Here is a 12,848-nt window from a genome sequence, read left to right on the forward strand (position 1 = left end):
AGAAAACAGATATTGTGACATTTAAGCTGATTGTGTAACAGAAAAATCAGAGATTATTCTTAATTTAGAAATTTAAGCTTGAAATTTATACATTTGGAAAGTCCCCGAGGAGGATTAGCAATTATTTAAAAATACGTACATACATGGATTATTGACAATTTGTTCCATCATCACAATTGGAGAATTAAATGAAAGTTACAAATATAGAACAAAACAAAACAGAAAGTACAAAAAATGTACATATTTATGCATGAAACAATTTCCTTAAAAGCATAATCAAAATAGTAGGGCTTAAGTAAATCACAGTGAGGCTTTAAAGCCATAGTGGACCACTTGTTGTCTTATAGTAAAAATAAATATTGATACCCCTCCCCTCTCCTTTGTCATCCCCAATATTAATGAAAATAAATATTGATAACCCTCCCCTCCCCGTTGATCACCAGTAATGTTACTTACAATGTAGTATTTGTCATTTGGGCAGGAATTCTGAAAATAATGATTAAAATTGATATTAAATGAAAGGATATGTTGGAAATACTATAGACAGCCGAACTAGAGTCAAAAGCAACTAAACATCATCTAGAGGTCAACAGCAGATAAGAGTTTATTCAATTTGTCAAGCTGTAATTACTAGAGTCTGAAATATGTGTTTCTCATAGAAAAACCATATATTTATTTTATTTTCATTAGATTTAATAGCAAATCTGTCCTATTCTTATTGAATGCTAATTATGATCTACAGCTTTGATAGTATTAAAGTACACATCACCTATATTTGAACTTAAGACAAGTGTCTGTTCAATAAGTCAAACTCTAATAAAAGATACCACCATTTTACTATAAATTAATTGACAAAATTTCCTAGTTTTAATTAGAATCATGTTGTTATATATTATTAGCTTTAACCATAAAAGTATGCATAACATATACTTAAACTTTAGACAACTGTCTTTAGAAATGTTAAACTCTATAAAATACCAGCCAATTAGTACTTCTCATATATATAACCTTATATTTTTACATTTAATTAATGGATAAAATTTCCCAGTTTTGATTAAAAAGTTGCAATCTATAGCTTTTACCTTAAAAGTACATATGACATATATCTAAACTTTAGACAACTGTCTGTAGATCATGCTCACAGGCCTGTGCAAACTCTATAAAAAAAACACCCAATAAGTACTTCTCATATATATAACCTATAATAGTTTTACATTTAATAAATGGACAGAATATTTGCTAGTTTTGATTAAAGAGAAGTTACAATCCATAATTTTAAACTTAAAAGTACATATGACCTTTGTTAGAACTTTGGACATAGTGTCCATACAATACATCAAACTCTAAAATATACCATCAGACATGAGTCTATAAATAAGTTTAATGAACAAAAATTTCCTAGTTTTGATTAAAAACGTCATGAACATCTGCAGCTTTTTAAACAATCAAAGTACATGTGACCTACATTTGAAATTCAGACAAGTGTGTACAATAAGTCAAACTATAAGAAATACTCCCAGTCCAGAAATAAGGTACTATTCATATGTAACCATGTAATTTATATGGACAAAATTACTGTCTTTCATTAAAAAAGAAAACAATCAGTACAGCTTTAATCATAAAAGTACATATGACCTATGTTTGAACTTGAGACAAGAATCCAAACTGTAAAAATTACCACCACACACCGTGCCACCAGTCTAGAAATAAGTATTTCTGGTACATATAATCTTATATTTTAACATCCAATTAAGAGACAAATAATATATATCCCTCCAGTTTTGATTAAAAACAAATTGTGTTGAGATTAAAAACAAATTGTGATGTACAGTTGTAATCATAAGAGTACATATCACTAAGATATGTTTTGACATATTATATAAATTCCGACTCATTTATATCCCACTACAAACTATTGTGTCATGTAAAATAAATTGGATTTAGAGATAATGTTTTTTTATTAATTTGAAATGGATCTGATGAGCATGTATTAGCTTTTCCACTTATAGATATTTGTATGACCTTTGTTTTATTTTTTACAATCAGTTGGGAATTGTTTGTTACATGCTAGTTATACTAGGTAGACTATGGACTCCATATATTCTCAAATGAGAACAGTCATAGAACCAAATATAAATGTAAAATTGAGAATGGAAATGGGGAATGTGCCAAAGAGACAACAACCCTACCATAGAGCAGACAACAGCTGAAGGTCACCAACAGGTCTTCAATGCAACGAGAAATTCTCGCATCCGTAGGCGTCCCTTCATTAAAGTTATAGGTCCAGGTTCAAAATAGACAAAAGTGTTTACTATGGTGTATGTATGGGTTTGACTCATGTTGAAGGTTGTACAGTGACCTTATAATAGTTGTAAACTTTGACATCATTTGGTCTATGGTCTCATTGACAATCATAACCAAATGTTATTTTGATATGATGACAGGATATATATTTGGATTCTCCTGCTAGCTTTGAAAAATTTGCTACCATGTGATTTGCTAAGTCAAGGGGCCAAAAAGTAACTTTATAAGATTTGCTAAGAAAAGTTCAATATACTAACCGAAATGGTATTTTATTTAATTCTTCATATATATACTGGTCAGATTATATTGTCATTACTTGAAATATAAATATTTTTGTCATAATTAATTTTTGTAGTTACAAAATGAAGTTTATTAGTCTCTGTCACTGGTAAATTATTTTGTGATTTTAATCTAAACTTTCTACTATAAATGCAAATTCTTTGTTTGTGTTTGAAAATAGCAGAATATAAAGTTCAGCCAGCATAAAAAATCCTGCTATGTATAGAGTTTTCATTTAACACTTGGAAAATTCCTCCTTTTAAATATGAAACAATAGGATAAAAAGTATTGGATTTGCATTGTTCTCAATAACATGCAGGTCAGATGGCATACAAACACTGTAAAGCTTTTTATTAAACCACAGGAAATCTATAAATGGTTCTTATTAGTCCAATTATATGGCGTGAAGACAATTCAATAGCGAAACATTCGATCATTGTCCGTATGAGCATCCACGATTGTTCATAACAGAATAATATGAATAAGGTATCAGAGAGAACTTCACAGTTAGATTGGATTTGCCGATTGTTCATATTAACAGAATAATATGAATAAAGTATCAGAGAGTTCTTCACAGTTAAATTGGATTTGTTTATCGAAATCTGATTGAAGCGTTTAACTCCGGAAAACTGATGAATGAGAAAGGCAGATAGCAATGAATTTGATTATTCCGAGCTTAGTCCATTTGTAACAGAGAGTCGATGAAGCGGAAGATGATTCGAAAAATTGATGATGTACAATGGGAAATTTTATACGCATCGGAATAACAACCTTCTTGTTAAAGTTAGAATTCGAATACCCATGAAATTCATAATGGAATTTATTATTATCTGTTCAATAAAGAGTGCTCCAATCCTTTTTATAGTAACTTAAGTTTTCTATAGGATAGTTATGGGGTATTTTAGAGAAAGCATGTCTGCATGTAATGAAAAATCAGTACTTTATCAAAAGCATGTCCATTGTAATAAAAAAACATAGCAGTCTGTTTTTGATTACTTATTGAAATGCCCCAATCCTTTTTATATAACTTCAGTTTTTCGAAAGAAAGGTTTATATGGGGTATTTTAGATAAAGCATGTCTATTTGTAATAAAAAATTGGTATTTTACTAAAAGCATGTCTTTTTGTAATGAAATATTGTAGCAGTCTGGTTTTGATTACTTATTGAAAAATTGTCCCTGTTGAATGGGAATTATATAGATAATGTTTAGTATTATTTTACAGTTTATCCATTACACGTTTTTTTTTAAGTCAATTAATTTTGTTAAAAGATTAAATTTTGCGTGACTAGGTTTTTTTTGGTGTACATGGTTTTCATTGATCTTTTATAGATTGAAAAATGTAGTGTTATTTTACAGTTTATCAATAACACGTATTTTTTGTCAATTGTTAAAAGTTTAAATTTTGTGTGGTGATATCGTGTCTAGATTTTTTTGGTATACATTGGTTTTTATTGATCCTTTATAGTTCGAAAAATGTAGTGTTAATTTACAATTTATCAATAACATGTTTTTTTTTAAAGTCAATTGTTAAAAGTTTAAATTTTTGTGTGGTGATATCGTGTCTAGATTTTTTGTCTATCAGATTTTCATTGATCGTTTATAATTTTAAAGAGTATTATTTTTTTTACCAGTTTATCAATAAAATGTATTTTGTTTTTTTTAGTCAATTGTTAAAAATTTAAATATATTTGTGTGGTGCTATCGTGACTAGATATTTTTGGTATGGTTTTTCATTGATCCTAATTTATAATTGAAGTTTTTGATTTGTATAACGAAGAAAAGATTTGTGAATTAAGGTTTGGAGATAGGCTGGGAGATCACACACTGACAGAAAATCATTTCTTTGTTGAAATTCTATGTCAAGTTTTGTTCAAACAATATTCAAGGTTAAAAATAGTGAAACAAAGATTTAACCTTTCCCATAGTCCTGTCATAGGTTTAAGAAACTTCATTAAAAAGGGGATCGAGCACAATGTTTATAATTGCTGCACTGTAGGTGACATAGGCATTAAGTGTTTCCCTAGACCCTCTAATCCTTCCATCTTTTCGTCTTTTTGTCCGTCCATCCCATTTTTGTTGCAAAGCTATTATGAGTGTAGGCATTCATTTCCAGAGACACTCTTTTATTTTAATTATTATGCCTATAAAAAGCTGTGTATTTAAAATTTAATTTAAAAATTTATAATTGCAAGTTGCAGATTGTCAGTTTATTATTGCGTTGTGTGGAATGACCTTTACTTTTACGACCCCTGTAATTTGAGAGCAGAAGTGGACATTGTATCACCTGACAAATACAGTTTTCTACATACTCTTCTTTTATCCGTATCCTCCATGTCCGGGTAACCATTCATCTCGCCTATTTACTTGTCAATTGCTTTTACATGCATCATAAAAATGTGCATTAGTGTGATGAAGAAGTGGGGTTCTTTTGTCAGGGTGATGGATCAGCTGAATTTCCCGAAGTTTTATTGGTTAAAGACAATGTCATTTTCTCAGAGAAATTGATCAGTTTTGGAATCGCATGCATTAAATCTCCTGTTATTGAATTGGGAAAACTAATTTTTCTGCACTGTGGTTTTATTTTATTTCTGTTTACCATTAGACAAATTGCTCCTTTCTTGAATATCTTAACTGAGAAATAAAAGAAATATGCAGTTCGGTAAATCTGCTGTTATTCGATAAAAATTTGTGACCAAATTGAAATTTTGTGTTTTTTGTTAGGAAAATAAAAGAAATATGTTTTAGAAAAAGGGAGAAGGTTTGGATCCATTAAAACGTTTAATCCCGCTGCAAATGTTTGCACCTGTCCTAAGTCAGGAATCTGATGTACAGTAGTTGTCGTTTGTTTATGTAATATATACGTGTTTCTCGTTTCTCGTTTTGTTTATATAGATTAGACCGTTGGTTTTCCCGTTTGAATGGTTTTATACTAGTAATTTTGGGGCCCTTTATAGCTTGTTGTTCGGTGTGAGCCAAGGCTCCGTGTTGAAGGCCGTACTTTAACCTATAATGGTTTACTTTTTTAAATTGTTATTTGGATGGAGAGTTGTCTCATTGGCACTCACACCACATCTTCCTATATCTATTATGTAATGTAAATCTGCTGTTATTGAACATGATATTAAAAATGATATTTTATACAAGTTTTTGTCACTCCTCATTTTTTATTATGGAGTGAGGCACATGTTTTTTTGTTGCATCTTAATATAATGTTCAACATAAAATTGTTTAGGTGATTATCAATGATAATAAGTTTACATATATTATGTTTTATGAAACTTTTCCTGCTACATTGAAAATCAATGTTATAAGATATTATATTTTTTGTATCGAAAATATTAAACTTCTGATTGTTCATTTGTTATATAATTAAAATATTATATTTACAAGATTTAAGTATCTAAATATTGAACTTCAGAGATATGATAATAGACATCCATGGAGTTTGAACTAGAATCAAATGACACAATATTTATATATAACAGCCGGTTGCATTGAGTGTGTAGGCTTGCTAGCTGAAATATGAAGTCATCATTAGGTAATGAAATTAACGGTACCAATTTTCTTGCACCAGATGCGCATTTCGACAATACATGTCTCTTCAGTGATGCTCGTGGCCAAAATATTTCAAATCCAAAGCTTATATAAAAGATGAAGAGCTATAATCCAAAAGGTCCAAAAAGTATAGCCAAATCCGTGAAAGGTATACTACCCTCCTCCGGAAGAAGTCTAGTCCTACAGACAGATAGATTGGTTATCTGTCTGACTAGTCTACTCTTAAAGGACTGTGTAGTTTACCTTACCTTATAATGAATTCATGGATCAGCTAACAAGCAAGCTAACCAAAGATACTACCTTTGCCTACACACGCAATGAAATCAGCTGTAATGCACCTGTATAGTAAAGAGATGTAGTATGAATGCCAATATGCCAACTATATACCAGACACCAAATAATTAGGCGTCCTTAGATATCATGATATGGCCTTTAATAATGAGTAAAACCTATTGTAAAAAGTCTTGACTTCATAAAATGTAAAAAAATTAAATCCAATACAAATTAACCCACCTGGTTAGTGATAAAACAACATAAAGTATATATGATTGAATATATTTTATAAGTTATTTTTTTTTTTCGTTTCAGGTAAAGAAAGAACAGTGCGATCCGCAGAGAATCCAGGTAACCATTAAGGCTAATCCCCGCTCCCAATACACAGTTAACTTTTCAATAGCAGACTTTAGCAAAAACATACTTTCTAAATATCCATTAAAATATTATTTTCCCCCAATCCACAAAAACTAGTACCACAGAAAATAAATTAATCTACAATTTCAATGTTTTGGTGTCAAACTAAAGAATTGAATACTTTAAATGGTAACATATTTGGAAATCATATTTAACATTTTGACTTATGGACATATATATTTACAGTGTCATGCCAGTTTACATGTGATGATGGCTCAGATTGTATACCAGAGTCTTGGGTCTGTGATCAAACTGCTGACTGTGTGGATGGTAGTGATGAAAAAGAGTCAAAATGTAAGTACCATGGGTCCAGGTTTAAGTCTGTCTGTGTGTCTATTTGTACATATAACATTTCTGTTGCATGAAACGCTCTCAGTTGATTATTTACACCCTGTTTGCCTAAATTATATCTATAAGAGAGGGAAAATATACTAAAGGGATATTTAAACTCATAAGTAGATGACAAACAAATGAGGCCATTACAAAAAAGTAAAAAACAAGTAATAAAGCATACAATAATATACAAAACACTACTTAGAAAACTAATGACTGTGTAACAGGAACCTCACATTATACCAGGGGTGATCTGAGATGGTCTGGAAAGAGAAGCAGGTTCTGATCCACATCTGTTGTGTTACTCTATAGAATGGTTTGTTCATTCATATAAAGTGATAAGATATCCCAACATAGCAGATTGTCTTATCAGTATAAATAAGAAGATATGGTATGAGTAGCCAATGAGACAACTCTCCATTCAGGTCACAGTTGTATAAAAAGTTAATAAAGTACTGCCTTAATTCATCACAGAGCCTTAGCTCACAACAAACAGCAAGCTATAAAGGGGCCCAAAATGACTTAATAAAAACAATATTGTTACTTTATTCTTTATATAGACATATACACACATAGACACATATGCCAGCATATAACATAGATACAAGTACAATACAAGAGAAAAAAAGCATTGTCGCGTCGCGGCGAATGACCATTAAAAAAAACCTGATATTTTTTTTTTACGTCAAATGTGATGCTATCCAAAATTTTTGGGGAGAACACTGCAGACTGTTTGTCCAAAAATAACTACCAGTAATTCACAATTGAAATGTATACCATTATTTAATGACAAACGTTGATCTTTGACTATCATCTACTGTAAATATTTTGTAGGTAACAAAAGAACAAGAAGGTCTACAGACAATGGTAGGTATTGACTTGTATAGGAGGGTAATAGTATTGTTGTTATTGACCAGTATTCATGGAGGGTGATAACAGTGTTGTTATTAACCAGTAATTATGGAGGGGATAACTAAGTTGTTATTGACTAAAAATTAGGGAAAAGTTAGGGTGTATATTAATAACAGACATATTTGAAAAATTAACCATATTAACTGTGTTTTGGTAGTGCTTTTTATTATACCCCCGCTTTAAAAAAGGGGGGGTATACTGTTTTACCTCTGTCTGTCAGTCCCTCCGTCCATCAGTCCGTCCGTCCATCAGTCCGTCCGTCAGTCAGTCCGTCCCATGAAACTTTCGTCACATTTTTCTCAGGAACTACACATCCACCCTTTCTGTAATTTGGTATCAACATTTATATATGTCAGCCATACCGTGTGATGCGTTTTCAGATTCATCACTTGACAACTTCCTGTTAACCGAACACTTGTCTGATTTTACACATGATAGCCAAGTTGAAAATTTTCGTCACATTTTTCTCAGGAACTACAATACAAGGATTTCTGAAATTTGGTTTCAGGATTTATATAAGTCAGCTATACCGTGTGATGCGTTTTCAGATTCATCACTGGACAACTTCCTGTTTACCGAACACTTGTATGATTTTACACATGATAGCCAAGTTGAAAATTTTCGTCACATTTTTCTCAGGAACTACATGTACAATACAAGGATTTCTGAAAGGAGTAGGTCCGGTAAGGATCAATTTTGGCCTCAAATTTCAAGTTCATCTGACGAATGAATTTGACCTCTTTTTAAACACTTCAGTGTCTATTTCATTTGAATCAATTAGTTTATGTGAAAGATTTTAACTGATTTAGTCATTGAAAACGATCCGATTCAAGCTCAAATATGAAAAATCTACCAAATCTGTCGAAAAATGTCACTTTTTAGATAGTTTTTGCCAAAAATGAAAGTGGCCGCATCCGTGTTCATCCAAAATCTTCATATATGTTATGTATTATCATAAAATACAACTTACATTTCAATATTATGGATGAACACGAATGCGGCCACTTCCGTTTTACACGAAAACCGTCTAAAATTTAGCTAAAATGATAGAATTGTGAAGATTTCAGTAATTTAGCGTGACTTAATGGTGCTAGTACTCCATATATGTGCATGGTATTGCCAAAAACAACCAATATTTATGTAGCAGAAGCATTCTACTGTCCAATATATATTTAAAAGTTTACACTTTAACAATTTCGTAAAACTGCTATATTTTGGGGCCAAAAAGGGGTCTTACCGGACCTACTCCTTTGGTTTCAGGATTTATATAAGTCAGCTATACCGTGTGATGCTTTTTCAGATTCATCACTCGACTACTTCCTGTTTACCGAACACTTGTATGATTTTACACATGATAACCAAGTTAAAAATTTTCGTCACATTTTTCTCAGGAACTACAATACAAGGATTTCTGAAATTTGATTTCAGGATTTTTATAAGTCAGCTATACCGTGTGATGCTTTTTCAGATTCATCACTCGACAACTTCCTGTTTACCGAACACTTGTATGATTTTACACATGATAACCAAGTTAAAAATTTTCGTCACATTTTTCTCAGGAACTACATGTACAATACAAGGATTTCTGAAATTTGGTTTCAGGATTTATATAAGTCAGCTATACCGTGTGATGCTTTTTCAGATTCATCACTCGACTACTTCCTGTTTACCGAACACTTGTATGATTTTACACATGATAACCAAGTTAAAAATTTTCGCCACATTTTTCTCAGGAACTACAATACAAGGATTTCTGAAATTTGGTTTCAGGATTTTTATAAGTCAGCTATACCGTGTGATGCTTTTTCAGATTCATCACTCGACTACTTCCTGTTTACCGAACACTTGTATGATTTTACACATGATAACCAAGTTAAAAATTTTCGTCACATTTTTCTCAGGAACTACATGTACAATACAAGGATTTCTGAAATTTGGTTTCAGGATTTTTATAAGTCAGCTATACCGTGTGATGCGTTTTCAGATTCATCACTCGACAACTTCCTGTTTACCGAACACTTGCATATTTTTACACTATTAATATTATCCACTTGCGGCGGGGGTATCATCAGTGAGCAGTAGCTCGCAGTTTCACTTGTAGTTTTGATATTTTTATGTATGCACATTATCATTTACAGTTACTAATGCTTATTCTTTCATTTGCATAACCAGTTTTTCAATCATTTGATAGTTTAATAAGTATCTCATCTGATTTGGAGTGCTGTTTAAAATGTATTCACCACTAATATAAAAAAATAAGGAGATGTGGTATGAATTTTAATGAAACAGCTATCCAACAAAGTTCAAATGAAGTGGATTTAAGCAATTATAGGAAACTTTATGTCCTTTAAATATTAGAAAAACCTATTCCGTATGGTTGGCCCCAATATCAAAATATGAAACAATTCAATTGAGGGGCCCATTACGTTTGCGCGCATTTTGGGATTAAAATGTTTTACGTTTGCGCGCTGCTTTTGATTACATTTTCATGCATTTATCTTACAGGTAAACTCAGGTAAAAAAGAGAATATATATAATGAAATATAAATAATGTCAAAATATAAATAACTATAATTTTCATATTGGATATGACTAAAATAGTTATCAAAGGTACAAGGATTATAATTTAATACGCCAGAACCGCGTTTCTTCTAAATAAGACTCATCAGTGACGCTCATATCAAAACAGTTAGAAAGCCAAACAAATACAAAGTTGAAGAGCATTAAGGACCCAAATTCCAAAAAGTTGTGCCAAATGTGGCTAAGGTAATCTAGCATTAACTTTGAAAATATATTTTAATTATATATAGTTTATATTGAATTCTAAGACAAAATATAAAGTGTTCCTGATGAATGCCGTTATAACATAGAGCATACATGTAACTTCATTGCAAATTTGTCAGGGTGAACAAGTACCCGGAATAGTTATCCCTTTTAAATTCGTAAATAAAATAAGTTAGTTTGTAAAGTTTTGTCAAGGCACGAACAGTTGAAGGTTGTTTTTTTAATAGCAAACCGGGGGGAAAATCATTAGTATATGATGAATATAAAAATTTTCGTATTGATACAATGCAACCGACTTATTCTGCTTGGATCCCACTTCTACCTCCTCGTGGGTGAGTAGGTGACTTAGACTAACGGAAAGGGTACTTTTACTTTAAAATAATTGAATAAATTTATGAATAAATAAGTATTATTACATGAGCTTACCTGAGTTTACCTGTCAAATAAATGCGCGCAATTGTAACCAAAAGCTGTGCGCAAACGTAATGATTTTTACGCGCGAATGTAATGGTTATGCGCGCAAACGTAATGCACCCCAATTGAGAAAACTCACTGCTTGTTTATACATGTAACAAATACAAATTTGACGAAAATGAATCAATGACAACCTCTGAAATACAGGCTCCTGACTTTGGGACAGGCACATAAAGAATGAATGTGGCAGGGTTAAACATGTGTGTGAACCCTCAACCCTCCCCTAACCTGTGACAGTGTTGCAATTAAGTCCTTAGCACAAACTGGTTAGAACTGTCAAGATCTTGTGAAGGTAGGCATTTTCCTGTTGGACATGTGTTACTGTTTATGTTGCTCATACCAAATAAAATTCCAAATATAAGCTATTATTCTATATGAGAATAGGAGGACAGAATGTGGAAAAAATAATCAAGAAAAATCACATTATAAATCTGACAAAATGGCCTGATTATGAGATTCTGGAACAAATGTACTTCTAATTTTCTTGTGGGTCATGGAAACACTCAGTCACACATATATATTATAACATATTTATTTGTTGTGTAGATTTAGATAATTCCCTTGATCATTCATTTCGACCAATCATCAGTGAGTATAATAGTCACATGTTCATAACACTCATTTGTATTGATAACTGAATTCGTCACTTACTAACAAATAAATAACAAGCATTTCAGCGGATGAAGATTTTGCATGTCAGTTTATATCTAATTACTAGTACCTTTTTTTCATTCTTAATAAGATTGTTAGACCTTATGATTAAAACTTCTCACATCACCTTATCCTGAAAACATCTAACATTTCCCTACCCTTAACATTTAATTGCACCTGTATCGTAATTAAAAAATAACATATCCAAAACTAAATCCGAAGCCCTCAATGAGAATAATTGTTTTAATATTCTCTCATGGTAACATACTAAATAGGAATAACAGAATAATGTACCAGGAAAAGTAAGTAGATATTTCTTTTTTTTTGTGGAATACTTATGTTATTCCAGCCAATCAGTCTAAATCTAGAAGAAATGTGCGATATTATGGGAAAACCATTTTGAAACAAAGGTATTATGCTGTGTGTAGATTTAACTCCAATTATTAAGCTGTTTAAGAAAGTTAATTATGAATGTTGATTTTAAAACTTCATTTTTAATCTTTTTATTTCCTGGCTGTTGTCTAATCATAGTAGATCCGTGGTGTAGTGGTTAGTGCATCAGACTACTAACACAAAGGTTCCTGGTTTCGATTCCCGTTAGGGATGAAAATTTCAGGAACTCAATTTCGGCTCTCCTTTGACACCATCTGCAAGTATGGTCTTGAGGAAACTTTGATAGTCCGTTGGAATGGGACGATAAATGGCTGACCCCATGTTAAGAGAAAGCCATATCTCTTGCACGTTAAAGACACCCTTGTAGATTTGGAAAAAGAGTAGGCTAATGTTGCTACAAGGCAGCACTTGCACCCGCAAAGTGGAAAGGGATAAATATAAGTTGCAAAACTTGTTTCCCAATCCACTATAA

The 12,848-nt window shown here is 31.7% G+C and overlaps 1 protein-coding gene across 2 annotated transcripts in view; it reads left to right on the forward strand.

The window, feature by feature from the left end:
• Positions 1–12,848, forward strand: part of LOC143058895 (low-density lipoprotein receptor-related protein 1B-like) — a 64,831-nt gene that overhangs the window by 34,612 nt on the left and 17,371 nt on the right. The window contains exons 2-5 of one of the 2 annotated variants that reach the window (XM_076232373.1): positions 6,728–6,763; positions 7,016–7,123; positions 7,997–8,029; positions 11,879–11,920. In XM_076232373.1, the coding sequence (XP_076088488.1) occupies positions 6,728–6,763; positions 7,016–7,123; positions 7,997–8,029; positions 11,879–11,920 (219 nt within the window). The remainder of the gene's footprint in view (positions 1–6,727; positions 6,764–7,015; positions 7,124–7,996; positions 8,030–11,878; positions 11,921–12,848) is intronic. The other variant, XM_076232374.1, reaches the window with a different exon arrangement.

The sequence above is a fragment of the Mytilus galloprovincialis genome, chromosome 14 (genome assembly GCF_965363235.1).
Source record: "Mytilus galloprovincialis chromosome 14, xbMytGall1.hap1.1, whole genome shotgun sequence".
Taxonomy (NCBI): domain Eukaryota; kingdom Metazoa; phylum Mollusca; class Bivalvia; order Mytilida; family Mytilidae; genus Mytilus; species Mytilus galloprovincialis.